At 42.1% G+C, this 20,311-nt stretch overlaps 1 protein-coding gene across 3 annotated transcripts in view; it reads right to left on the reverse strand.

Moving 5' to 3' along the window:
- Positions 1-1,802: 1,802 nt before the first annotated feature.
- The window catches only part of pms1 (PMS1 homolog 1, mismatch repair system component), a 65,739-nt gene continuing 47,230 nt past the window's right edge, over positions 1,803-20,311 (reverse strand). For all 3 annotated transcript variants that reach the window (XM_064975831.1, XM_064975830.1, XM_064975833.1), the window contains exons 12-13: positions 5,884-6,044; positions 1,803-3,829 (exon numbers count right to left, since the gene is read on the reverse strand). In XM_064975831.1, coding sequence (XP_064831903.1) covers positions 3,632-3,829; positions 5,884-6,044 — 359 coding nt within the window. In that variant the 3' untranslated portion in view covers positions 1,803-3,631. The remainder of the gene's footprint in view (positions 3,830-5,883; positions 6,045-20,311) is intronic.

A 20,311-nucleotide genomic window follows, 5' to 3' on the forward strand; every position in this document is an offset into this window, starting at 1 on the left:
CATGATCATGCTGAATGGTTACAGCCCAGCAACTCAGGCTGACCCAGTTTTTAGAAGTAGGCTAGCACACTGCATACGAATGTGAGTTCCTGATGGGTAGAGTTGAGGGGGGGAGGGGTGATGAATATTGTTCTCTACTTTGTGGCCAACATACTCAGACGACTAAGAGTGTTTGTTGTCTCCCCAAAAAATTATGAAGAGCTCTGCAGATAAGCATAACCCATGATGACACAGATTATTCAACACATGATTTTCAACATGTCCCTAAGCTGATATTGTTAGCAATGTAAAGTTTCATATTTTACAACGTAGTGGCAAGAAAAAGTATGTGAACCCTTTGGAATTACCTGGATTTCTGCATAAATTGGTCATAAAATGTATCTGATTTTCATCTAGGTCACAACAATAGACAAACACAGTTCACTTAAACTAATAACACAAAAACAATTAGACATTTTCATGTCTTTATTGAACACAGTGTAAACATTCACAGTGCAGGGTGGAAAAAGTATACCTCCTTTGACAACAATAACCTACACCAAACATTTTCTGTAGTTGAGGATCAGACCTGCACAATGGTCAGGAAGAATTTTTGACCATTCCTCTTTACAAAACTGTTTCAGTTCAGCAATATTCTTGGGATGTCTGGTGTGATGCCACAGTCACACCACAGCATCTCAAATCGGGTTGAGGTCAGGACTCTGACTGAGCCACTCCATTAGGCGTATTTTCTTCTGTTGAAGCCATTCTGTTGTTGATTTACTTCTGTGTTTTGAGTCGTTGTCCTGTGGCATCAACCAACTTCTGTTGAGCTTCAATTGGCGGACAGATAGCCTAACATTCTCCTGCAAAAGGTCTTGATAAATTTGGGAATTCATTTTTCCATCAATGACAGCAAGCTGTTCAGGCCCTGAGGGAGCAAAGCAGCCCCAAACCATGATGCTCCTCCACCATGCTTTACTGTTGGTGTGCTGTGCCTTTTTTTCTTCCACAGTGTTGTATTCCTTCCAAACGACTCAACATTAGTTTAATCTGTCCACAGAATATTTTGGAACTTCCAGGTGCACTGCTGCAAACTTCAGACGTGCAGCAATGTTTTTTTTGGAAAGCAGTGGCTTCTTCCATTGTGTCCTCCCATGAACACCATTTTTTTGTGTGTGTTTTAAGTATCGTAGAATTGCCGGAGATGTTTGCATGTTCCAGAGATTTCTGTAAGTCTAACTGACAGTCTAGGATTCTTCTTAACCTCACTGAGCATTTTGCGCTGTGCTGTTGCAGTCCTCTTTGCAGGACGGCCACTCCTAGGGAGAGTAGCAACAGTGCTGAACTTCCTCCATTTATAGACAATTTGTCTTACCATGGACTGATGAACATCTAGGCTTTTAGACATACTTTTGTAACCCTTCCCAGCTTTATGCAAGTCTACAATTCTTAATCTTAGGTCTTCTGAGATCTTTTGTTCGAGGCATGGTTCACATCAGGCAATGGTTCTTGTGAATAGCAAACTCAAATTTTGTGACAGTTTTTTTATATCGCAGGGAAGCTCAAACCAACATCTCCAATCTCGTCTCATTGATTGGACTCCAGGTTAGCTGACTCCTGAGTCCAATTAGCTTTTGGAGAAGTCATTAGCCTAGGGGTTCACATACTTTTTCCCAACCTACACTGTGAATGTTTAAATTATGTATTCAATTTAGACAAGAAAAATACAATAATTGGTGTGTTATTAGTTGAAGCACACTGTGTTTGTCTATTGTTGACTTAAATGAAGATCAAATCAAATTTGATGACCAATTCATCCATTAACAAAAACTTAGAGCATATTTATTATTACTTTGAAGACTGAATCAAAAGTGTTGTGCAAAATCTAAATATAATGCATGTATTAGATAGTCGATAAGATGGATATGGACTATCTTGTAACCTTAAGACCTGCTTAACTATGTAAAAAATAATAATTGTATAACATGCATTTATTCACTTTCATTAACATGAGTAAATACATACATAAAACCATTTATTATGAAGACCTGCATTTTTAAAAAATAAATCAGAAACACAACATCTTGATTATTCTTAATTATAAGCAGATCTTCAGATATGTGTTAAATAAAAATAAATCTCAGCAATCTACACACAATACCCAATAATGATGAAGAGAAAATATATTTTTCAAAAGTTCTGCAAAGGTATTAAAAATTAAAAACAGAAAGACCTTATTTACATTGGTATTCAGACCCTTTGCTATACAACTCGAAATTGAGCTCAGGTGCATCCTGATTCCATTGATCATCCTTGAGATGTTTCTACAACTTGATTAGAGTTCACCTGTGGTAACATCACCAGTCTATATAAGGTCCCACAGTTGACAGTGCATGTCAGTGCAAAAACCTAGTCATGAGGAAGGAATTGTCCGTAGAGCTCCGACACAGGGTTGTGTCAAGGAACAGATCTTGGGAATGGTACCAAAAAGAAATTGTATGCAGCAATGAAAGTCCAAGAACACAGTGACCTCCATCATTCTTAAATGGAAGAAGTTTGGAACCATCAAGACTCTTCCTAGAGCTGGACGCCCGGCCAAACTGAGAAAATCGGGAGAGAAGAGACTGTCAGGGAGGTGACCTTGAACCTGATGGTCACTCTGACAGAGGTCCACAGTTCCTCTGTGGAGATTGGTGAACCTTCCAGAAGGACAACCATCTCTACAGTACTCCACCAATCAGGCCTTTGTGGTAGAGTGGCCAGACAGAAGACACTCCTCAGTAAAAGGCACGACAGCCCACTTGGAGCCTGCCAAAATGCACCTAAAGGACTCTCAGACCATGAGGAACAATATTCTCTGGTCTGATAAAACCAAGATTGAACTCTTTGGCCTGAATGCCAAGCGTCACGTCTGGAGGAAACCTGGCACCATGTTTTTCAGAGGCAGGGACTGGGAGACTAGTCAGGATTGAGTGAAAGATGAACGGAGCAAAGTACAGAGAGTTGCTTGATGAAAACCTGCTCCAGAGCACTCAGGACCTCAGACTGGGGCGAAGGTTCACCTTCCAACAGGACAACGACCTTAAGCACACAGCCAAGACAATGCAGGAGTGACTTTGGGACAAGTCTCTCAATGCCAGCCAGCCAGAACCTGGCCAGAACCCGAACTTGAACACAATCGAACATCTCTGGAGAGACCCGAAAATAGCTGTGCAGCGACGCTCCCAATCCAACCTGACAGAGCTTGAGGATCTCCAGAGAAAAAAGGGAGAAACCCCCACCCCAAAATTCAGGTGTGCCAAGCGTGTAGCGTCATACCCAAGAATACTCGAGGCTGTAATCGCTGTCAAAAGGTGCATCAACAAAGTACTGAGTAAGGGTCTGAATACTTACGTAAATGTACTATTTCAGTGTTTCATTTTTAATACATTTGCAAAAATGTCTAAAAACCTGTTTTTGCTTCGTCATTATGGTGTAGTGTGTAGATTGATTTACAAAAAAACAAGTTAATCCCTTTTAGAGTAAGACTGTAACATAACAAAATGTGGAAAAAGTCAAGGGGTCTGATTACTTTCCGAATGCACTTTATCCAGGGTTTGTTTTAACGAGCTCTATACCTCCATGGAAAAGGTAACAAAAGATAACAAAGCTACACAATATTGGACATGATCTTCAGCGCCTCTTGTTCGGTGTCAGGAATGTCAGAAAGGTAGTGGAAAAAGGCTTGTCCATGGATGCAGGCTTGGCTGGTCTCTTCTAGCTGCTGTTGCATCCGCAAAAGTGTGTCCTCCACATCCTCTTTCGCAAGGGTCACAGGCAGCTGACGGGCCAGTCGAACAGCTTCTCCCTTCAAGCGGAACACACCATCATGCATTAAAGGCAACATAGTCAGTATATTTGGCTTTCACCTAGAGATAGAGAATTGATCTAGTCGTCTTGATGTCGACATTGGGTCTTGGAAAGGTGTCTGCTTCTTGGCACCACTATTCTGGTCTGGGTCTTGATCTCGGCTCATAGTATCAGAATATAACATTGTTTTTTGTAGTCTCTAAACTCATGTGGTCAAGATGCACCACCTTGCTTTCTGGCAAACTCAGTGGCCTTGTGGTAAGAGTATCTGCCCTGAGATTGGAAGGTTGGGTGTTGGGGAGATGGATTTGTGGTTAGGCCCTGTGATAGACTAGCATCCTGTCCAGGTGGTGTACTTGTACATCAAGCTGTTTTATAATACAAACAAGAGGTAGGCTTTTGCCCCATGGGCCCATTCAGGTTTGGACATGGCTACTCTTACTTACTTTGCTTTTTAAATGTGGAAGCCAGATGCCAAATGTTTAGAGAGAATGTATTATTTCTCTGGGTCTCGTTTTATCACAATGAATTGGTCTTGGTCTCATCATGGTGTCAATATACAGGGTCTGGGTCTCAATGGGACTCGGACTGGAGTGTTCTGGTCTTGACTCCATCTCCACTTTCATTACATGATAAAGGGCTTTCAAAACCTTCACATCAATTTAACCACCATACATTTACCGCCAGGAAAGTACAGTATAGGAACCTTATGTATACACGCAGTGCCTTGAGAAAGTATTCATACCACTCGACTTATTCTACATTTTGTTGTGTTATAGCCTGAATTCAAAATGCATTAAATCAATTTTTTTTCTCACCCATCTACACACAATACTCTATAACAGGGGTGGGCAATTCCAGTCCTAGAGGGTCGGATTGGGGTCACAGTTTTCCCCCAGTGAACGATAGTCACCTAATCATGATCTTCAGCTTAGAATGCAATTTGATTAATCAGCTGCGTTTGCTAGGGATGGATAAAAAAGGTTACACCAATCAGGCCCTCGAGGACTGGAGTTGCCCACCCCTGCTCTATAATGACAAAGTGAAAACATGTTCACGATTACAAGCATACCCATAACACAATGCAGCCACTACTATGCTTGAAAATATGTAGAGTGGTACTTTAATGGTTTGTATTGGAACACTTTTTGTGTTCAGGACAAAAAGTGAATTGCTTTGCCACATTTTTTTGCAGTATAACTTTAATGCCTTGTTGCAAAAATGATGCATGTTTGGTAATATTTGTATTCTGTACAGGCTTCCTTCTTATCTCTGTCAATTAGGCTAGTATTGTGGAGTAACTACAATGTTGTTGATACATCCTCAGTTTTCTATTACAGCCATTAAACTCTAGCGGTTTTAAAGTCACCGTTGGACTCATGGTGAAATCCCTGAGTGGTTTCCTTCCTCTCCGGCAACTGAGTTAGGAAGGACATATGTACCTTTGTAGTGACTGGGTGTATTGATACACCATCCAAAGTGTAATTAATAACTTCACCATGCTCAAAAGGATATTCGATGTCTGCTTTTTTTATGTTACCCATCTACAAATAGGTGCCCTTTTTTGCGAGACATTGGAAAACCTCCCTGGTCTTTGTGGTTCAACCTGTGTTTGAAATTCATTCTCGACTGAGGGACCTTACAAATAATTGTATGTGTGGGGTACAGAGATGAGGTAATCATTCAAAAATCATGTTAAACACTACTATTGCAACTTGTGACTTGTTAAGCAAATGTTTACTCCTGAATTTATTTAGGCTTGCCATTACAAATGGGTTGAATGACTCAATACATTCCAGATTTTCATATTTAATTCATTTGTAAACATTTCTAACAACATAATTCCACTTTGATATTATGGGGTATTTGTGTAGGCCAGTGACCAAAAAAAAACAAAAATTGAATACATTTTAAATTCCGGCTTTAACACCAAAATGTGCAAAGAGTCAATGGGTGTGAATACTTCTGAAGCCACTGTATATTCACACATACATTTATTATTGTGTAAGTGAGCTTTATTTTCAGGTACATGAATCAATGTTAGTTTCACACCTGAAGGTAGTTGGTGACTTTTAGCGGCCGGCACTCCTGTACGGTCTTAGCATTCCTGTGCAGAACAGCTGTAAGGATCTCCCTGAGGTCCTCCATACCGAGGAAAGGCACGCAGTCGGCCATCGCTGTCACTTCCAGATGTCTCTCAGTGGACGAGGACCCTGGCCAAAGAAAGCAGAAAACAAGGATTAATATACTCCAGACACTAACAACTATCTCCAGGAAAGAATAATAAATAAATATTGTGATTTACACCCATACTGGGGTCCAAGTAAAACAACCAAGGGACCAAATAGAGTGCTAAATGACTATTACGATGTCTTTGCAGACTGGAAACAAAATATTGAGGCGGAAAATGATCCTAATGGCATACAATGTTGTTGAATAAAAATTATACAGTGTTGGTCCCATGTTTAATGAGCTGAAATAAAAGATAACAGAAATGTTCCATACGCACAAAAAGCTTGTAAAATTGTGAGCACAAATTTGTTAACATCCCTGTCAGTGAGCATTTCTCATTTGCCAAAATAATCTATCCACGTGACAGGTGTGGCATATCAAGAAGCTGATTAAACAGCATGATCATTACACAAGTAGTCCTTGTGCTGGGGAAAATAAAAGGCCATTCTAAAATGCGCAGTTTTGTCACACAACAATGCCACAGATGTCAAGTTGAGGGAGCGTGCAATTTGCATGCTGACACCAGGAATGTCCAACAGAGCTGTTGCCAGAAAATTGAACGTTAATTTCTCTACCATAAGCAGCCTCCAACATTGTTTTAGAGAATTTGGCAGTACCTCCAACCGGCCTCACAACTGCATTCATGTGTATGGCTTCATGTGGGCGAGCGGTTTGCTGATATCAACGTTGTGAACAGAGTGCCCATGGTGGCGATTTGGTTATGGTAGGATCAGGCATAAGCTACGGAAAACAAACAATTGCATTTTATCTATGGCAATTTCAATGCACAGAGATACCGTCACGAGATCCTTAGGCCCATTGTCATGCCATTCAAAAAAGTTTATAAAGCTATCTGTGACCAACAGATGCATATTTGCAATCTCATTTATGTGAAAACAATAGATTAGGGCCTAATGAATTTATTTGCAATTGACTTATATGAACTTTAACTGCGTAAAATTATGAACTTGCTGAATGTTGAATTTATATTTTTGTTCAGTAATATATATATATATATATATATTCTAAATGTAATCCATTCACCTGTCCAAAATTGTAACATTCAGACAAACTGAAATGGTCCACCCACACAGAAAGTGTGGTGTAGAAGGCGCAACAGCGCCTCATCAACCTCAAGAGGCTGAAGAAATTTGGCTTGTCATCTAAAATCCCTCAAACATTTAGATGCACAATTGAGAGCATCCTGTCGGGGCTGATCACCCGCCTGGTACGGCAACTGCACCACCCTCAACCGCAGGGCTCTCCAGAGGGTGGTGCGGTCTGCACAACGCATCACCAGGGGGGCAAACTACCTGCCCCCCAGGACACCTACAGCACCCGATGTCACAGGAAGGCCAAAAAGATCATCAAGGACAACAACCACCCGAGCCACTGCCTGTTCACCCTGCTACCATCCAAAAGGAGATGTCAGTACAGGTGCATCAAGCTGGGAAAGAGAGACTGAAAAACAGCTTTTATCTCAAGGTCATCAGACCTTAAACAGCCATTACACTAACACAGAGAGGCTGCTGCCTTCATACAGACTTGAGATCATTGGCCCCAACAATAAATGGAACACTAGTCACTTTAAAAATGGCACTTTAATGTTTATATATCTTATATATCTTGCATAACTCATCTCATTAGGTATATACTGTATTCTATACCATCTATTGCATCTTTGCCTATGTTCCTCTGTCATTGCTCATCCATATATTCCTTCACTTAGATTTGTGGTATCAAGTATCTGTTGTGTAATTGTTTGATATTATTTGTTAGATATTTCTGCACTGTCGGAACTAGAAGCACAAGCATTTCGCTACACTCACTTTATCATCTGCTAACCATGTGATGTGACCAATAACATTTGATTTGTAACTGATTACAGTTAGTCTTTTTGTAATCAAATTGTATTGGTCATACGCACCGAATACAACAGGTATAGCCTATAGTGAAACGCTTGTTTGTTTATTGAAGACTTCCAAATGATGCAGTTTAAAAATGATATATATATACACTAACACGAGGAATAAAATACACAGGAATGGTGCTATATACAGGGACTCCCAGTGCCAGATCAATGTGCAGGGGTATGAAGTATTGTAGGTGGATACAGTTGAAGTCAGTAGTTTACATACACTTAAGTCATTAAAACTCGTTTTTCAACCATTCCACAAATTACTTGTTAACAAACTATAGTTTTGGCAAGTCGGTTAGGACATTACTTTGTGAATGACAAGTCATTTTTACAACAATTGTTTACAGACAGATTATTTCACTGTATCACAATTCAAGTGGGTCAGAAGTTTACATACACTAAGTTGACTGTACCTTTAAACAGCTTGGAAAATTCCAGAAAATTATGTCATGGCTTTAGAAGCTTCTGATAGGCTAATTGACATCATTTGAGTCAATTGGAGGTGTACCTGTGGATGTATTTCAAGGCATACCTTCAAACTCAGTGCCTCTTTGCTTGACTTCATAGGAAAATCAAAAGAAATCAGGCAAGACCTCAACAAAAATAAATTGTAGACCTCCACAAGTCTGTTTCATCATTGGGAGCAATTTCCAAAACGCCTGAAGGTACCACGTTCATCTGTACAAACTATAGTAAGCAAGTATAAACACCATGGGACCACCACTCAGGAAGGAGATGCATTCTGTCTCCTAGAGATGAACGTACTATGGTTCAAAAAGTGCAAATCAATCCTAGAACAACAGCAAAGGACCTTGTGAAGATGCTGGAGGAAACCGGGACAAAAGTATCTTTACCCACAGTAAAACGAGTCCTATATCAACATAACCTGAAAGGCCGCTAAGCAAGGAAGAAGCCACTACTCCAAAACCGCCATAAAAAAGCCAGACTACAGTTTGCAACTGCACTTGGGGACCTACACTACCATTCTAAAGTTTTTGGTCACTTAGAAATGTCCTTGTTTTTGAAAGAAAAGCTAATTTTGTGTCAATTAACATAACATCAAATTGATCAGAAATACAGTGTAGACATTGTTAATGTTGTAAATGACTATTGTATCTGGGAACGGCTGATTTCTTTATGGAATATCTACATAGGCCCATTATCAGCAATCATCACTCCTGTGTTCCAATGACACATTGTGTTAGCTAATCCAAGTTTATAATTTTAAAAGCCTAATTGATCATTAGAAAACCCTTTTGCAATTATGTTAGCACAGCTGAAACTGTTGTCTGGTTAAAGAAGCAATAAAACTGGCCTTCTTTAGACTAGTTGAGTATCTGGAGCATCAGCATTTGTGGGTTCGATTACAGGCTCAGAATGGCCAGAAACAAAGACCTTTCTTCTGAAACTCGTCAGTCTATTCTTGTTCTGAGAAATGAAGGCTATTCCATGCGAGAAATTGCCAAGAAACTGAAGAGCTCGTACAACGCTGTGTACTTCTCCCTTCACAGAACAGTTCAAACTGGCTCTAACCAGAACAGAAAGAGGAGTGGGAGGCCCCGGTGCATAACTGAGCAAGAGGACAAGTACATTAGAGTATCTAGATTGAGAAGCAGATGCCTCAAGTGCTCAACTGGCAGCTTCATTAAATAGTACCCGCAAAACACAACGTCAACAGTGAAGAGACAATTCCGAGATGCTGGCCTTCTAGGCAGTTGCAAAGAAAAAGCCATATCTCAGACTGGCCAATAAAAAGAAAAGGTGGGCAAAAGAACACAGACACTGGACAGAGGAAGATTGGAAATAAGTTTTATGGACAGACGAATCTAAGCTTGAGGTGTTTGGATCACAAAGAACATTCGTGAGACACAGAAAAAACGAAAAGATGCTGGAGGAGGGCGTGACGCCATCTGTCAAGCTTGGTGGAGGCAATGTGATGGTCTGGGGGTACTTTCGTGGTGGTAAAGTGGGAGATTTGTACAGGGTAAAAGGGATCTTGAAGAAGGAAGGCTATCACTCCATTTTGCAACGCCATGCCATACCCTGTGGACGGCACATAATTGGATCCAATTTCCTACTACAACAGGACAATGGCCTATGCAGCTCAAAACTATGCAATAACTATTTAGGGAAGAAGCTGTCAGCTGGTATTCTGTCTATAATGGAGTTGCCAGCAGTCACTGGATCTCAACCCTATTGAGCTGTTATGGCAGCAGCTTGACCGTTTGGTACGTAAGAAGTGACCATCAAGCCATGGGGTGAAATCTCTTCAGATTACCTCAACAAATTGATAACTGGAATGCCAAAGGTCTGCAAGGCTGTAATTGCTGCAAATTGAGGATTCTTTGATGAAAGCAAAGTTTGAAGTACCAACCCGGAAGCCAGCCGCACCAATGTGTCGGAGGAAACACTGTGCACCTGGCGACCTGGTTAGCGTGCACTGCGCCTGGTCCACCACAGGAGTCTCTAGCGCGCGATGAGACAAGGATATCCCTACCGGCCAAACCCTCCCTAACCCGGACGATGCTAGGCCATGGACCTCCCTATCGCGGTCAGCTGCGACAGAGCCTGGGCTCGAACCCAGAGTCGCTGGTGGCACAGCAAGCACTGCGATGCAGTTCCCTAGACCACTGCGCCACCCGGGAGGCCAAGAAGGACATTTCTAAGTGACCCCAAACTTTTGAACGGTAGTGTACTCATTGCCACAAATAATTTGCTAAGATCCCAACCAAGGATTATCAAAGGCCGCGTTATAAATTCTCAGACGACCCAAAGATTCCTGGATGACCTTCCAGACTCCCTCCACCTACCAAAGGACATTGGAGTAACCACCTAACCAAGGACATAAACTTGGCCTTGCATAATACCATAATTAAGTCACACCGCTAAAAAAACATACATTTGACACAAGAAACTAGCTCCCTGGTATACAGTAAATACCTGAGCCTTGAAGCAAGCTTCCAGAAAATGGCATGCCATCAAAATGGAAGTCAATAGCACGGAAAGACAGTACCATGCAATATCGAAAAGCCCTCACTGCTGCTCAATCAGCCTACTTTTCCAACCTGATTGAGAAGAATAAAAACAATCTAACATTTCTTATTGATACTGTCACAAAGCCAACTAAAAAGCAGCATTCCCCAAGCGAGGATGGAATTCACTTCAGCAGTGATGAATTCCTGAACTTCTTCAACAAATTACAGACTCATATTTGAATATAAGGATCTCTAAAATGAATTCCAACTATTGAAAGAGCTACTTCCTGTGCTTGATCCTCCTATGTTGAACATAATAAACGACGCCCTATCCTCCGGATATGTACCAAACCCACTAAAAGTGGCAGTAATAAAGCCTCTCATGGAAAACATTGACCTGAAAATGTTTTAATAAAACTCAAAATCAGCCTATATCGAATCTTGCTCAACAACTCACTGCCTTCCTGAAGACAAATAATGTATAAGAAACGCTCCAGTCCACCATATCATAGTACTGATATCGCACTTGTTAAGGTGGTAAATTACCTTTTAATGGCGTCAGACCAAGGCTCTGCTTCTGTCCTCATGCTATAGACCTTAATCAATCAAATTCATTTAGAAAGCCCTTCTTACATTAGCAGATGTCAAAGTGCTATACAGAAACCCAGCCTAAAACCCCAAACAGCAAGCAATGCAGATGTAGAAGCACGGTTGCTAGGAAAAACTCCCTAGAAAGGCAGGAACCTAGGAAGCAACCTAGAGAGTAACCAGGCTCTGAGGGGTGGCCCATCCTGTCTGTGTCCCAGGTGGAGATAAGAGTACATCGCCATTAAGGCCAGATTGTTCTTAAGATGCTCCAACATTCATACATGACAAGCAGGGTCAAGTAAGTGCCGCTTGACACCATCGATCACCACACTATTTTGGAGCGATTGGAAAATAATTGATCTATACGGACAAGTTCTTATCTGGTTTAGATCTCATCAGTTCGTCTCTGTGGATGGTTTGTCCTTTGACAAGTCAATGGCACGCTTCAGTGTTCCACAAGGTTCCGTTATAAGACCACTATTGTTTTCACTATGTAGGGAAAGGGAAGGGAAAGGGGGATACCTATTCAGTTGTACAACTGAAGTCATTATATTACCGCTTGGTGATGTCATTCAGAAACACTGTCAACGTTTACTGCTATCCAGACAACGCACTAATTCCAAAAAGTTTTGGGACACTAAAGTCGATGGATAAAAGTACCTCCTTCCTGCTGCCCACTGCACTGAGACTAGGAAAAACTGTCACCACTGATAAATCCATGATTATCGAGAATTTCAATAAACATTTCTTTACGGCTGGCCATGCTTTCCACCTGGCTACCCCAACCCCAGCCAACATCTCTGCACCCCCCGCAGCAACTGGCCCAAGCCCCCTGGATCCCTACAAATCAGCTGGGCAAGACGATCTGGACCATCTCTTCCTAGAATGATCCGCCGCCATTGTTGCAACCCCTATTTACTAGTCTGTTCAACCTCTCTGTTGTATCGTCTGAGATTCCTAAAGATTGGAAACTGGCCGCGGTCATCCCCCTCTTCAAAGGGGGAGACACTCTAGACCCAAACTGTTACAGACCCATATCAATCCTGCCCAGCCTTTGTAAAGTCTTTGAACGCCAAGTGAATCAACAGATTATTGACCATTTCAAATCCCACTGTACCTTCTCCGCTATGCAATCTGGTTTCAAGCTGGTCACGGCTTCACCACAGCCACGCTCAATGTCCTAAACGATATCATAACCGCCACCGATAAAATACTTTACTGTGCAGCTTCATCGACCATAGGCTAAGGATAAGGCTTTCGACTCTGTCAATCACCACATTCTTAAATTGGCAGACTCAACAGCCTTGGTTTCTCTAATGACTTCCTCGCCTGGGTCGCCAATTTTAGTTAAAGTCGTAAGTTTACATACACCTTAGCCAAATACATTTAAACTCAGTATTTCACAATTCCTGACATTTAATCCTAATCTTAGGTCAGTTAGGATCACCACTTTATTTGAAGAATATAAAATATCATAATAATAGTAGAGAATGATATATTTCAGCTTTTATTTCTTTCATCACATTCCCAGTGGGTCAGAAGTTTACATATAGTCAATTTGTATTTGGAAGCATTGCCTTTAAATTGTTTAACGTTTTGGGTAGCCTTCCACAAGCTTCCCACAATAAATTGGATGAATTTTGGCCCATTCCTCCTGACAGAGCTGGTGTAACGGAGTCAGGTTTGTAGGCCTCCTTGCTCGCACACGCTTTTTGTTCTGCCCACAAATTTTCTATGGGATGGAGGTCAGGGATTTGTGATGGCCACTCCAATACTTTGATTTTGTTGTCCTTAAGGCATTTTGCCACAACTTTGGAAATATGCTTGGGGTCATTGTCCATTTGGAAGACCCATTTGCGACCAAGCTTTAACTCCCTGAGTGATGTCTTGAGATGTTGCTTCAATATATCCACATAATTTTCCTACCTCATGACACCATCTATTTTGTGAAGTGCACCAGTCCCTCCTGCAGCAAAGCACCCCCACAACATGATGCTTCACGGTTGGGATGGTGTTCTTCAGCTTGCAAGCCTCCCCCTTTTTCCTCTATACATAGCGATGGTCTTTATGGCCAAACAGTTCTATTTTTGTTTCATCAGACCAGAGGACAGTTCTCCAAAAAGTACAATCTTTGTCCCCATGTGCAGTTGCAAACTGTCTGGCTTTTTTATGGCGGTTTTGGAGCAGTGGCTTCTTCCTTGCTGAGCAGCCTTTCAGTTCATGTCGATATAGGACTCGTTTTACTGTGGATATAGATACTTTTGTGCCAGTTTCCTCCAGCATCTTCAGAAGGTCCTTTGCTGTTGTTCTGGGATTGATTTGCACTTTTCGCACCAAAGTACGTTAATCTCTAGGAGACAGAATGCATCTCCTTCCTGAGAGGTTGACTGCTGCGTGGTCCCATGGTGTTTATACTTGCGTACTATTGTTTGTACAGATGAACATGGTGCCTCCAGGCGTTTGGAAATTGCTCCCAAGGATGAACCAGACTTGTGGAAGTCTACAATTTTTTCTGAGGTCTTGGCTGATTTCTTTTGATTTTCCCATGATGTCAAGCAAAGAGGCACTGAGTTTGAAGGTAGGCCTTGAAATACATCCACAGGTACACCTCCAAATGACTCAAATGATGTCAATTAGCCTATATCAGAAGCTTCTAAAGCCATGTCATCATTTTCTGGAATTTTCCAAGCTGTTTAAAGGCACAGTCAACTTCGTGTATGTAAACTTCTGACCCACTGGAATTGTGCTGCAGGCTGTTAGCCAGCCTGCCAGCTTAGTGGAGTCTGCCACTAGCACAGTCAGTGTAGTCAGCTCAGCTACCCCAATTGAGACCATGTCTGTGCCTCGACCTGGGTTGGGTGTTTGCCTTAGCAATCTCACTAGGATAAAAACCTCCTCCATTCCTGTCAATATTGAAAGAGATTGTGATACCTCACATCTCAATATAGGTCTACTTAATGTTAGATCCCTTACTTCAAAGGCAATTATAGTCAATTAACTAATCACTGATCATAATCTTGATGTAATTGGCCTGACTGAATCATGGCTTAAGCCTGAAGAATTTACTGTGTTAAATAAGGCCTCACCTCCTGGTTACATTAGTGACTATATCTCCCGAGGTGTTGCTAACATTTACGATAGCAAATTTCAATTTACAAAAAAATAAAAATGACGTTTTCATCTTTTGAGCTTCTTTGCGACAGTAAAGAAATCTATGCAGCCTACTCAATCACATTTATAGCTACTGTTTACAGGCCTCCTGGGCCATATCCACCATTCCTCATTGAGTTCCCTGAATTCCTATCGGACCTTGTAGTTATAGCAGATAATATTCACATTTTTGGTGACTTTAATATTCACATGGAAAAGTCCACAGACCCACTCCAAAAGGCTTTCGGAGCCATCATTGACTCAGTGGGTTTTGTCCAACATTTCTCTGGACCTACTCACTGTCACAGTCATACTCTGGACCTAGTTTTGTCCCACGGAATAAATGTTGTGGATCTTAATGTTTTTCCCTCATAATCCTGGACTATCGGACCACCATTTTATTACGTTTGCAATTGCAACAAATAATCTGCTCAGACCCCAACCAAGGAGCATCAAAAGTCGTGCTATAAATTCACAGATAAAACAAAGATTCCATGATGCCCTTCCAGACTCCCTCTGCCTACCCAAGGACGTCAGAGGACAAAAATAATTTAACCACCTAACTGAGGAACTCAATTTAACCTTGCACAATACCCTAGATGCAGTTGCACCCCTAAAAACATTTCTCATAAGAAACTAGCTCCCTGATATACAGAAAATTCCAGAGCTCTGAAGCAAGCTTCCAGAAAATTTGAACGGAAATGGCGCCACACCAAAATGGAAGTCTTCCGACTAGCTTGGAAAGACAGTACCGTGTAGTATCGAAGAGCCCTTACTGCTGCTCGATCGTCCTATTTTTCCAATTTAATTGAGGAAAATAAGAACAATCCGAAATTCCTTTTTGATACTGTCGCAAAGCTAACTAAAAAGCAGCATTCCCCAAGAGAGGATGACTTTCACTTTAGCAGTGATAAATTCATGAAATTCTTTGAGGAAAAGATTATGATTATTAGAAAGCAAATTACGGACTCCTCTTTAAATCTGCGTATTCCTTCAAAGCTCAGTTGTCCTGAGTCTGCACAACTCTGCCAGGACCTAGGATCAAGAGAGACGCTCAAGTGTTTTAGTACTATATCTCTTGACACAATGATGAAAATAATCATGGCCTCTAAACCTTCAAGCTGCATACTGGACCCTATTCCAACTAAACTACTGAAAGAGCTGCTTCCTGTGCTTGGCCATCCTATGTTGAACATAATAAACGGCTCTCTATCCACCGGATGTGTACCAAACTCACTAAAAGTGGCAGTAATAAAGCCTCTCTTGAAAAAGCCAAACCTTGACCCAGAAAATATAAAAAATAAAATAAATAAAAAAATAAAAAAAATCGGCCTATATCGAATCTTCCATTCCTCTCAAAATTTTTAGAAAAGGATGTTGCGCAACAACTCACTGCCTTCCTGAAGACAAACAATGTATACAAATTGCTTCAGTCTGGTATTAGCACTGAGACTGCACTTGTGAAGGTGGTAAATGACCTTTTAATGGCATCAGACCGAGGCTCTGCATCTGTCCTCATGCTCCTAGACCTTAGTGCTGCTTTTGATACCATCGATCACAACATTCTTTTGGAGAGATTGGAAACCCAAATTGGTCTACACGGACAAGTTCTGGCCTGGTTTAGATCTTATCTGTCAGAAAGATATCAGTTTGTCTCTGTGAATGGCTTGTCCTCTGACAAATCAACTGTACATTTCGGTGTTCCTCAAGGTTCCGTTTTAGGACCACTATTGTTTTCACTATATATTTTCTCTCTTGGGGAATGTCATTCGAAAACATAATGTTAACTTTCACTGCTATGCGGATGACACATAGCTGTACATTTTAATGAAACATGGTGAAGCCCCAAAATTGCCCTCGCCAGAAGCCTGTGTTTCAGACACAAGGAAGTGGATGGCTGCAAACTTTCTCTTTTTAAACTCGGACAAAACAGAGATGCTTGTTCTAGGTTCCAAGAAACAAAGAGATCTTCTGTTGAATCTGGCAATCAATCTTAATGGTTGTACAGTCGTCTCAAATAAAACTGAAGGACCTCGGCGTTACTCTGGACCCTGATCTCTCTTTTGACGAACATATCAAGACTGTTTCAAGAACAGCTTTTTTCCATCTACGTAACATTGCAAAAATCAGAAACTTTGTCAAAAAATGATGGTTAGACTACTGGTTAGACTCTAGGTTAGACTACTGCAATGCTCTACTTTCCGGCTACCTCGGATAAAGCACTAAATAAACTTCAGTTAAGTGCTAAATAAGGCTGCTAGAATCCTGACTAGAACCCCCCAAAAAAATCATCATATTACTCCAGTGCTAGCCTCCCTACACTGGCTTCCTGTCAAGGCAAGGGCTAATTTCAAGGTTTTACTGCTAACCTACAAAGCATTACATGGGCTTGCTCCTACCAATCTCTCTGATTTGGTCCTGCCGTACATACCTATACGTATGCTACGGTCACAAGACGCAGGCCTCCTAATTGTCCCTAGTATTTCTAAGCAAACAGCTGGAGACAGGGCTTTCTCCCACAGAGCTCCATTTTTATGGAATGGTCTGCCTACCCATGTGAGAGACGCAAACTCGGTCTCAACCTTTAACATTTTATGGTTGCAGGGGCAGTATTGAGTAGCTTGGTGCCCATTGTAAACGGCCAGCTCCTCAGTCTCAGTTGCTAATATATGCATAGTATTATTAGTATTGGATAGAAAACTCTAAAAGTTTCCAAAACTGTCAAAATATTGTCTGTGAGTATAACAGAACTGATAGTGCAGGCGAAACCATGAGGAAAATCAAAACAGGAAGTGGCTTCTATTTTGAAAACTCCATGTTCCATAGCCTCCCTTTGCTGGATTTAAAGGGATATGAACCAGATTCCTTTTCCTATCGCTTCCTCAAGGTGTCAGTCTTCAGACATAGTTTCAGGCTTTTATTTTGAAAAATGAGCCAGAATGAAAAACGATTAATTTGATTGCTTTTATGATTTGTGACCAAGCTACCTGATGCTAAGTGTACTTAATGTTTTGTCGTGCGACCGATACATTTACACAAACGCTTGGATTGCTTTCGCTGTAAAGCATAATTTCAAAATATGACACGACACGTGGATTAACAAAAGGCTAAGATGTGTTTTCCTATATTGCACTTGTGATTTCATGAATATAAATATTTATAGTAATATTTATTGAATGTAGCGCTATGCTATTCAGCGGTTGTTGATGACACTTATCCTGTTAGTGGGATTGCAGCCATAACAAGTCTTTACTGAAGACTCATCTCTTCAGTGGGTCATATGATTGAGTGTAGTTTGGCCCAGGAGTGTGAAGGTGAACGGAAAGGCTCTGGAGCAACGAACCGCCCTTGCTGTCTCTGCCTGGCCAGTACCGCTCTTCCCACTGGGATTCTCTGCCTCTAACCCTATTACAGGGGCTGAGTCACTGGGTTACTGGTGCTCTTTCATGCAGTCCCTAGGAGGGGTGCGTCACTTGAGTGGGTTGAGTCACTGATGTGATCTTCCTGTCTGGGTTGGCGCACCCCCTTGGGTTGTGCCGTGGCGGAGATCTTTGTGGGCTATACTCGGCATTGTCTCAGGATGGTAAATATCCCTCCAGTGGTGTGGGGACTGTGTTTTGGCAAAGTGGGTGGGGTTATATCCTTCTTGTTTGGCCCTGTCCGAGGGTATCATCGGTTGGGGCCACAGTGTCTCCTGACCCCTCCTGTCTCAGCCTCCAGTATTTATGCTGCAGTAGTTTGTGTCGGGGGGCTAGGGTCAGTGTGTTATATCTGGAGTACTTCTCCTGTCTTATCCGGTGTCCTGTGTGAGTTTAAGTATGCTCTCTCTCGGACCATGCCTCAGCACTACCTGACTGTGCTGCTGCTCCAGTTTCAACTGTTCTGCCTGCGGCATTGCAACCCCTTGGGCCCTTGGGCTCTTGTGGTAGGGCGAGATCTTCGTGGGCTATACTCGGCCTTGTGTCAGGATTGTAAGTTAGTGGTCTGTTGATATCCCTTTGGTGATGTGGGGACTGTGCTTTGGCAAAGTGGGTGGGGTTATCATCTCCTGTCTGGGGGTAACTTTGGATGAGGCCACAGTTTTCCCCCAACCCCCCCACCTCAGTCTCCAATAGTCTATGTGCCAGGGAAGCTAGGGTGAGTATGATCTTAAGTATGCTCCCTCTAATTATCCCATTTCGCTTATTTTTCCCATAGGACCTGAGCCCAACGAACATGCCTCAGGACTACCTTGTCTGACAACTCCGCTGTCCTCATCCCCAGTCCATCTGGTTTGCTGCTGATCCAGTTTCTGCTGTTCTGCCTGCACCTGTTCACCGGACGTGCTACCTTGTCCGGGACCTGCTGTTTCGACAACCTCCCTCTCTCTCGCTCTCTCTACTGCACCTGCTGCCTCGGCCTCTGAATGCTTGGTTATGAAAAGCCAACTGACATTCACTGCTGACGTACTGACCTGTTGCACCCTTAAACACTGTGCTTATTATTTGACCCTGCTTTTACTTCATCTTGAAGAACAATTTTTGCCTTAATGGCCATGTACAGTGCATTCGGAAAGTATTCAGACCCCTTCCCCTTTTCCACATTTTGTTAAGTTATTACATTTTACAAATGTATTGTTCTAATACTCTCACAAGCCTCACAAGACTCGTCTGAAGTTCCCCGGTACCAGTTAAAAAATGAAGATATTTTAGTTTAGTGTCTAAGGGGATAAATACATGGTAAAATGTTTTTAAATAACAGTTTCCTTATCTTAGGTTTAGGGTAGTGACGTCCCAAGGATCCCGGATAGCACTGACCCTAGCAAAACAGTCTTGTAGCCTCGCTTCTGCTTCATCAGACCAATTCCGTATTGATCGTGTCACTGGTACTTCCTGTTTGAGCTTTAGTTTGTAATCAGGAAGCAGGAGAATAGAGTCGTGGTCAGATATGGCCAAAGGGAGGACGAAGGAGGGCCTTGTGTGCGTTTCTGTGGCTAGAATAAAAGTGATTTAAAGTTTGTGCCCCTAGTGGCACAGGAGATGTGTTGGTAAAAGTTAGGTAGAATGGTTTTAAGGTCTGTCCATGTTAATGTCTCCGCCCACCAGAAACGCTGCCTCTGGTCTAGTGGTTTCTTGTTTGTTTTTGCCCCCATACAGTTTGTTGAGTGTCAGAGGTGTGGGGTTGTGGAGGGATGTAGACAGCCATGATAATTACGGATGAAAACTCTTGGTAGATAAAAGGGTCTGCAGCTTACCATGAGGTATTCTATATCAGGTGAGCAAAAGCTAGAGATTTCCTTCACACTGGAAGCAGTGCACCAGTTGTTTATGAAGAGGCACACCTCTTCCCCTTTGGACTTGCCCGAGGCTGCCTTCATCCGATCATGCCGCTGCATGGAGAAACCACTGAGTTCTACGTACATAGTCTTCCAGTTACGTTTTACTCAAGTCTCTCTGGTATGAGCTTCTTCACGAATCTCCTCCATCTTATTCTCGAGTGACTGGACATTTGCCAATGGTGTGCCAGTCGGTTTTCTCTTCGTCTCAATCTCACCAGGATGCCGGCTCGTCTACCGTGTCCACACCCTCTGTGTTTTGGTAGCCCATGAAACAAAGGAATGGGGTCCGGTATGAACAAG

The sequence above is a fragment of the Oncorhynchus masou genome, chromosome 10 (genome assembly GCF_036934945.1).
Source record: "Oncorhynchus masou masou isolate Uvic2021 chromosome 10, UVic_Omas_1.1, whole genome shotgun sequence".
Lineage (NCBI taxonomy): Eukaryota > Metazoa > Chordata > Actinopteri > Salmoniformes > Salmonidae > Oncorhynchus > Oncorhynchus masou.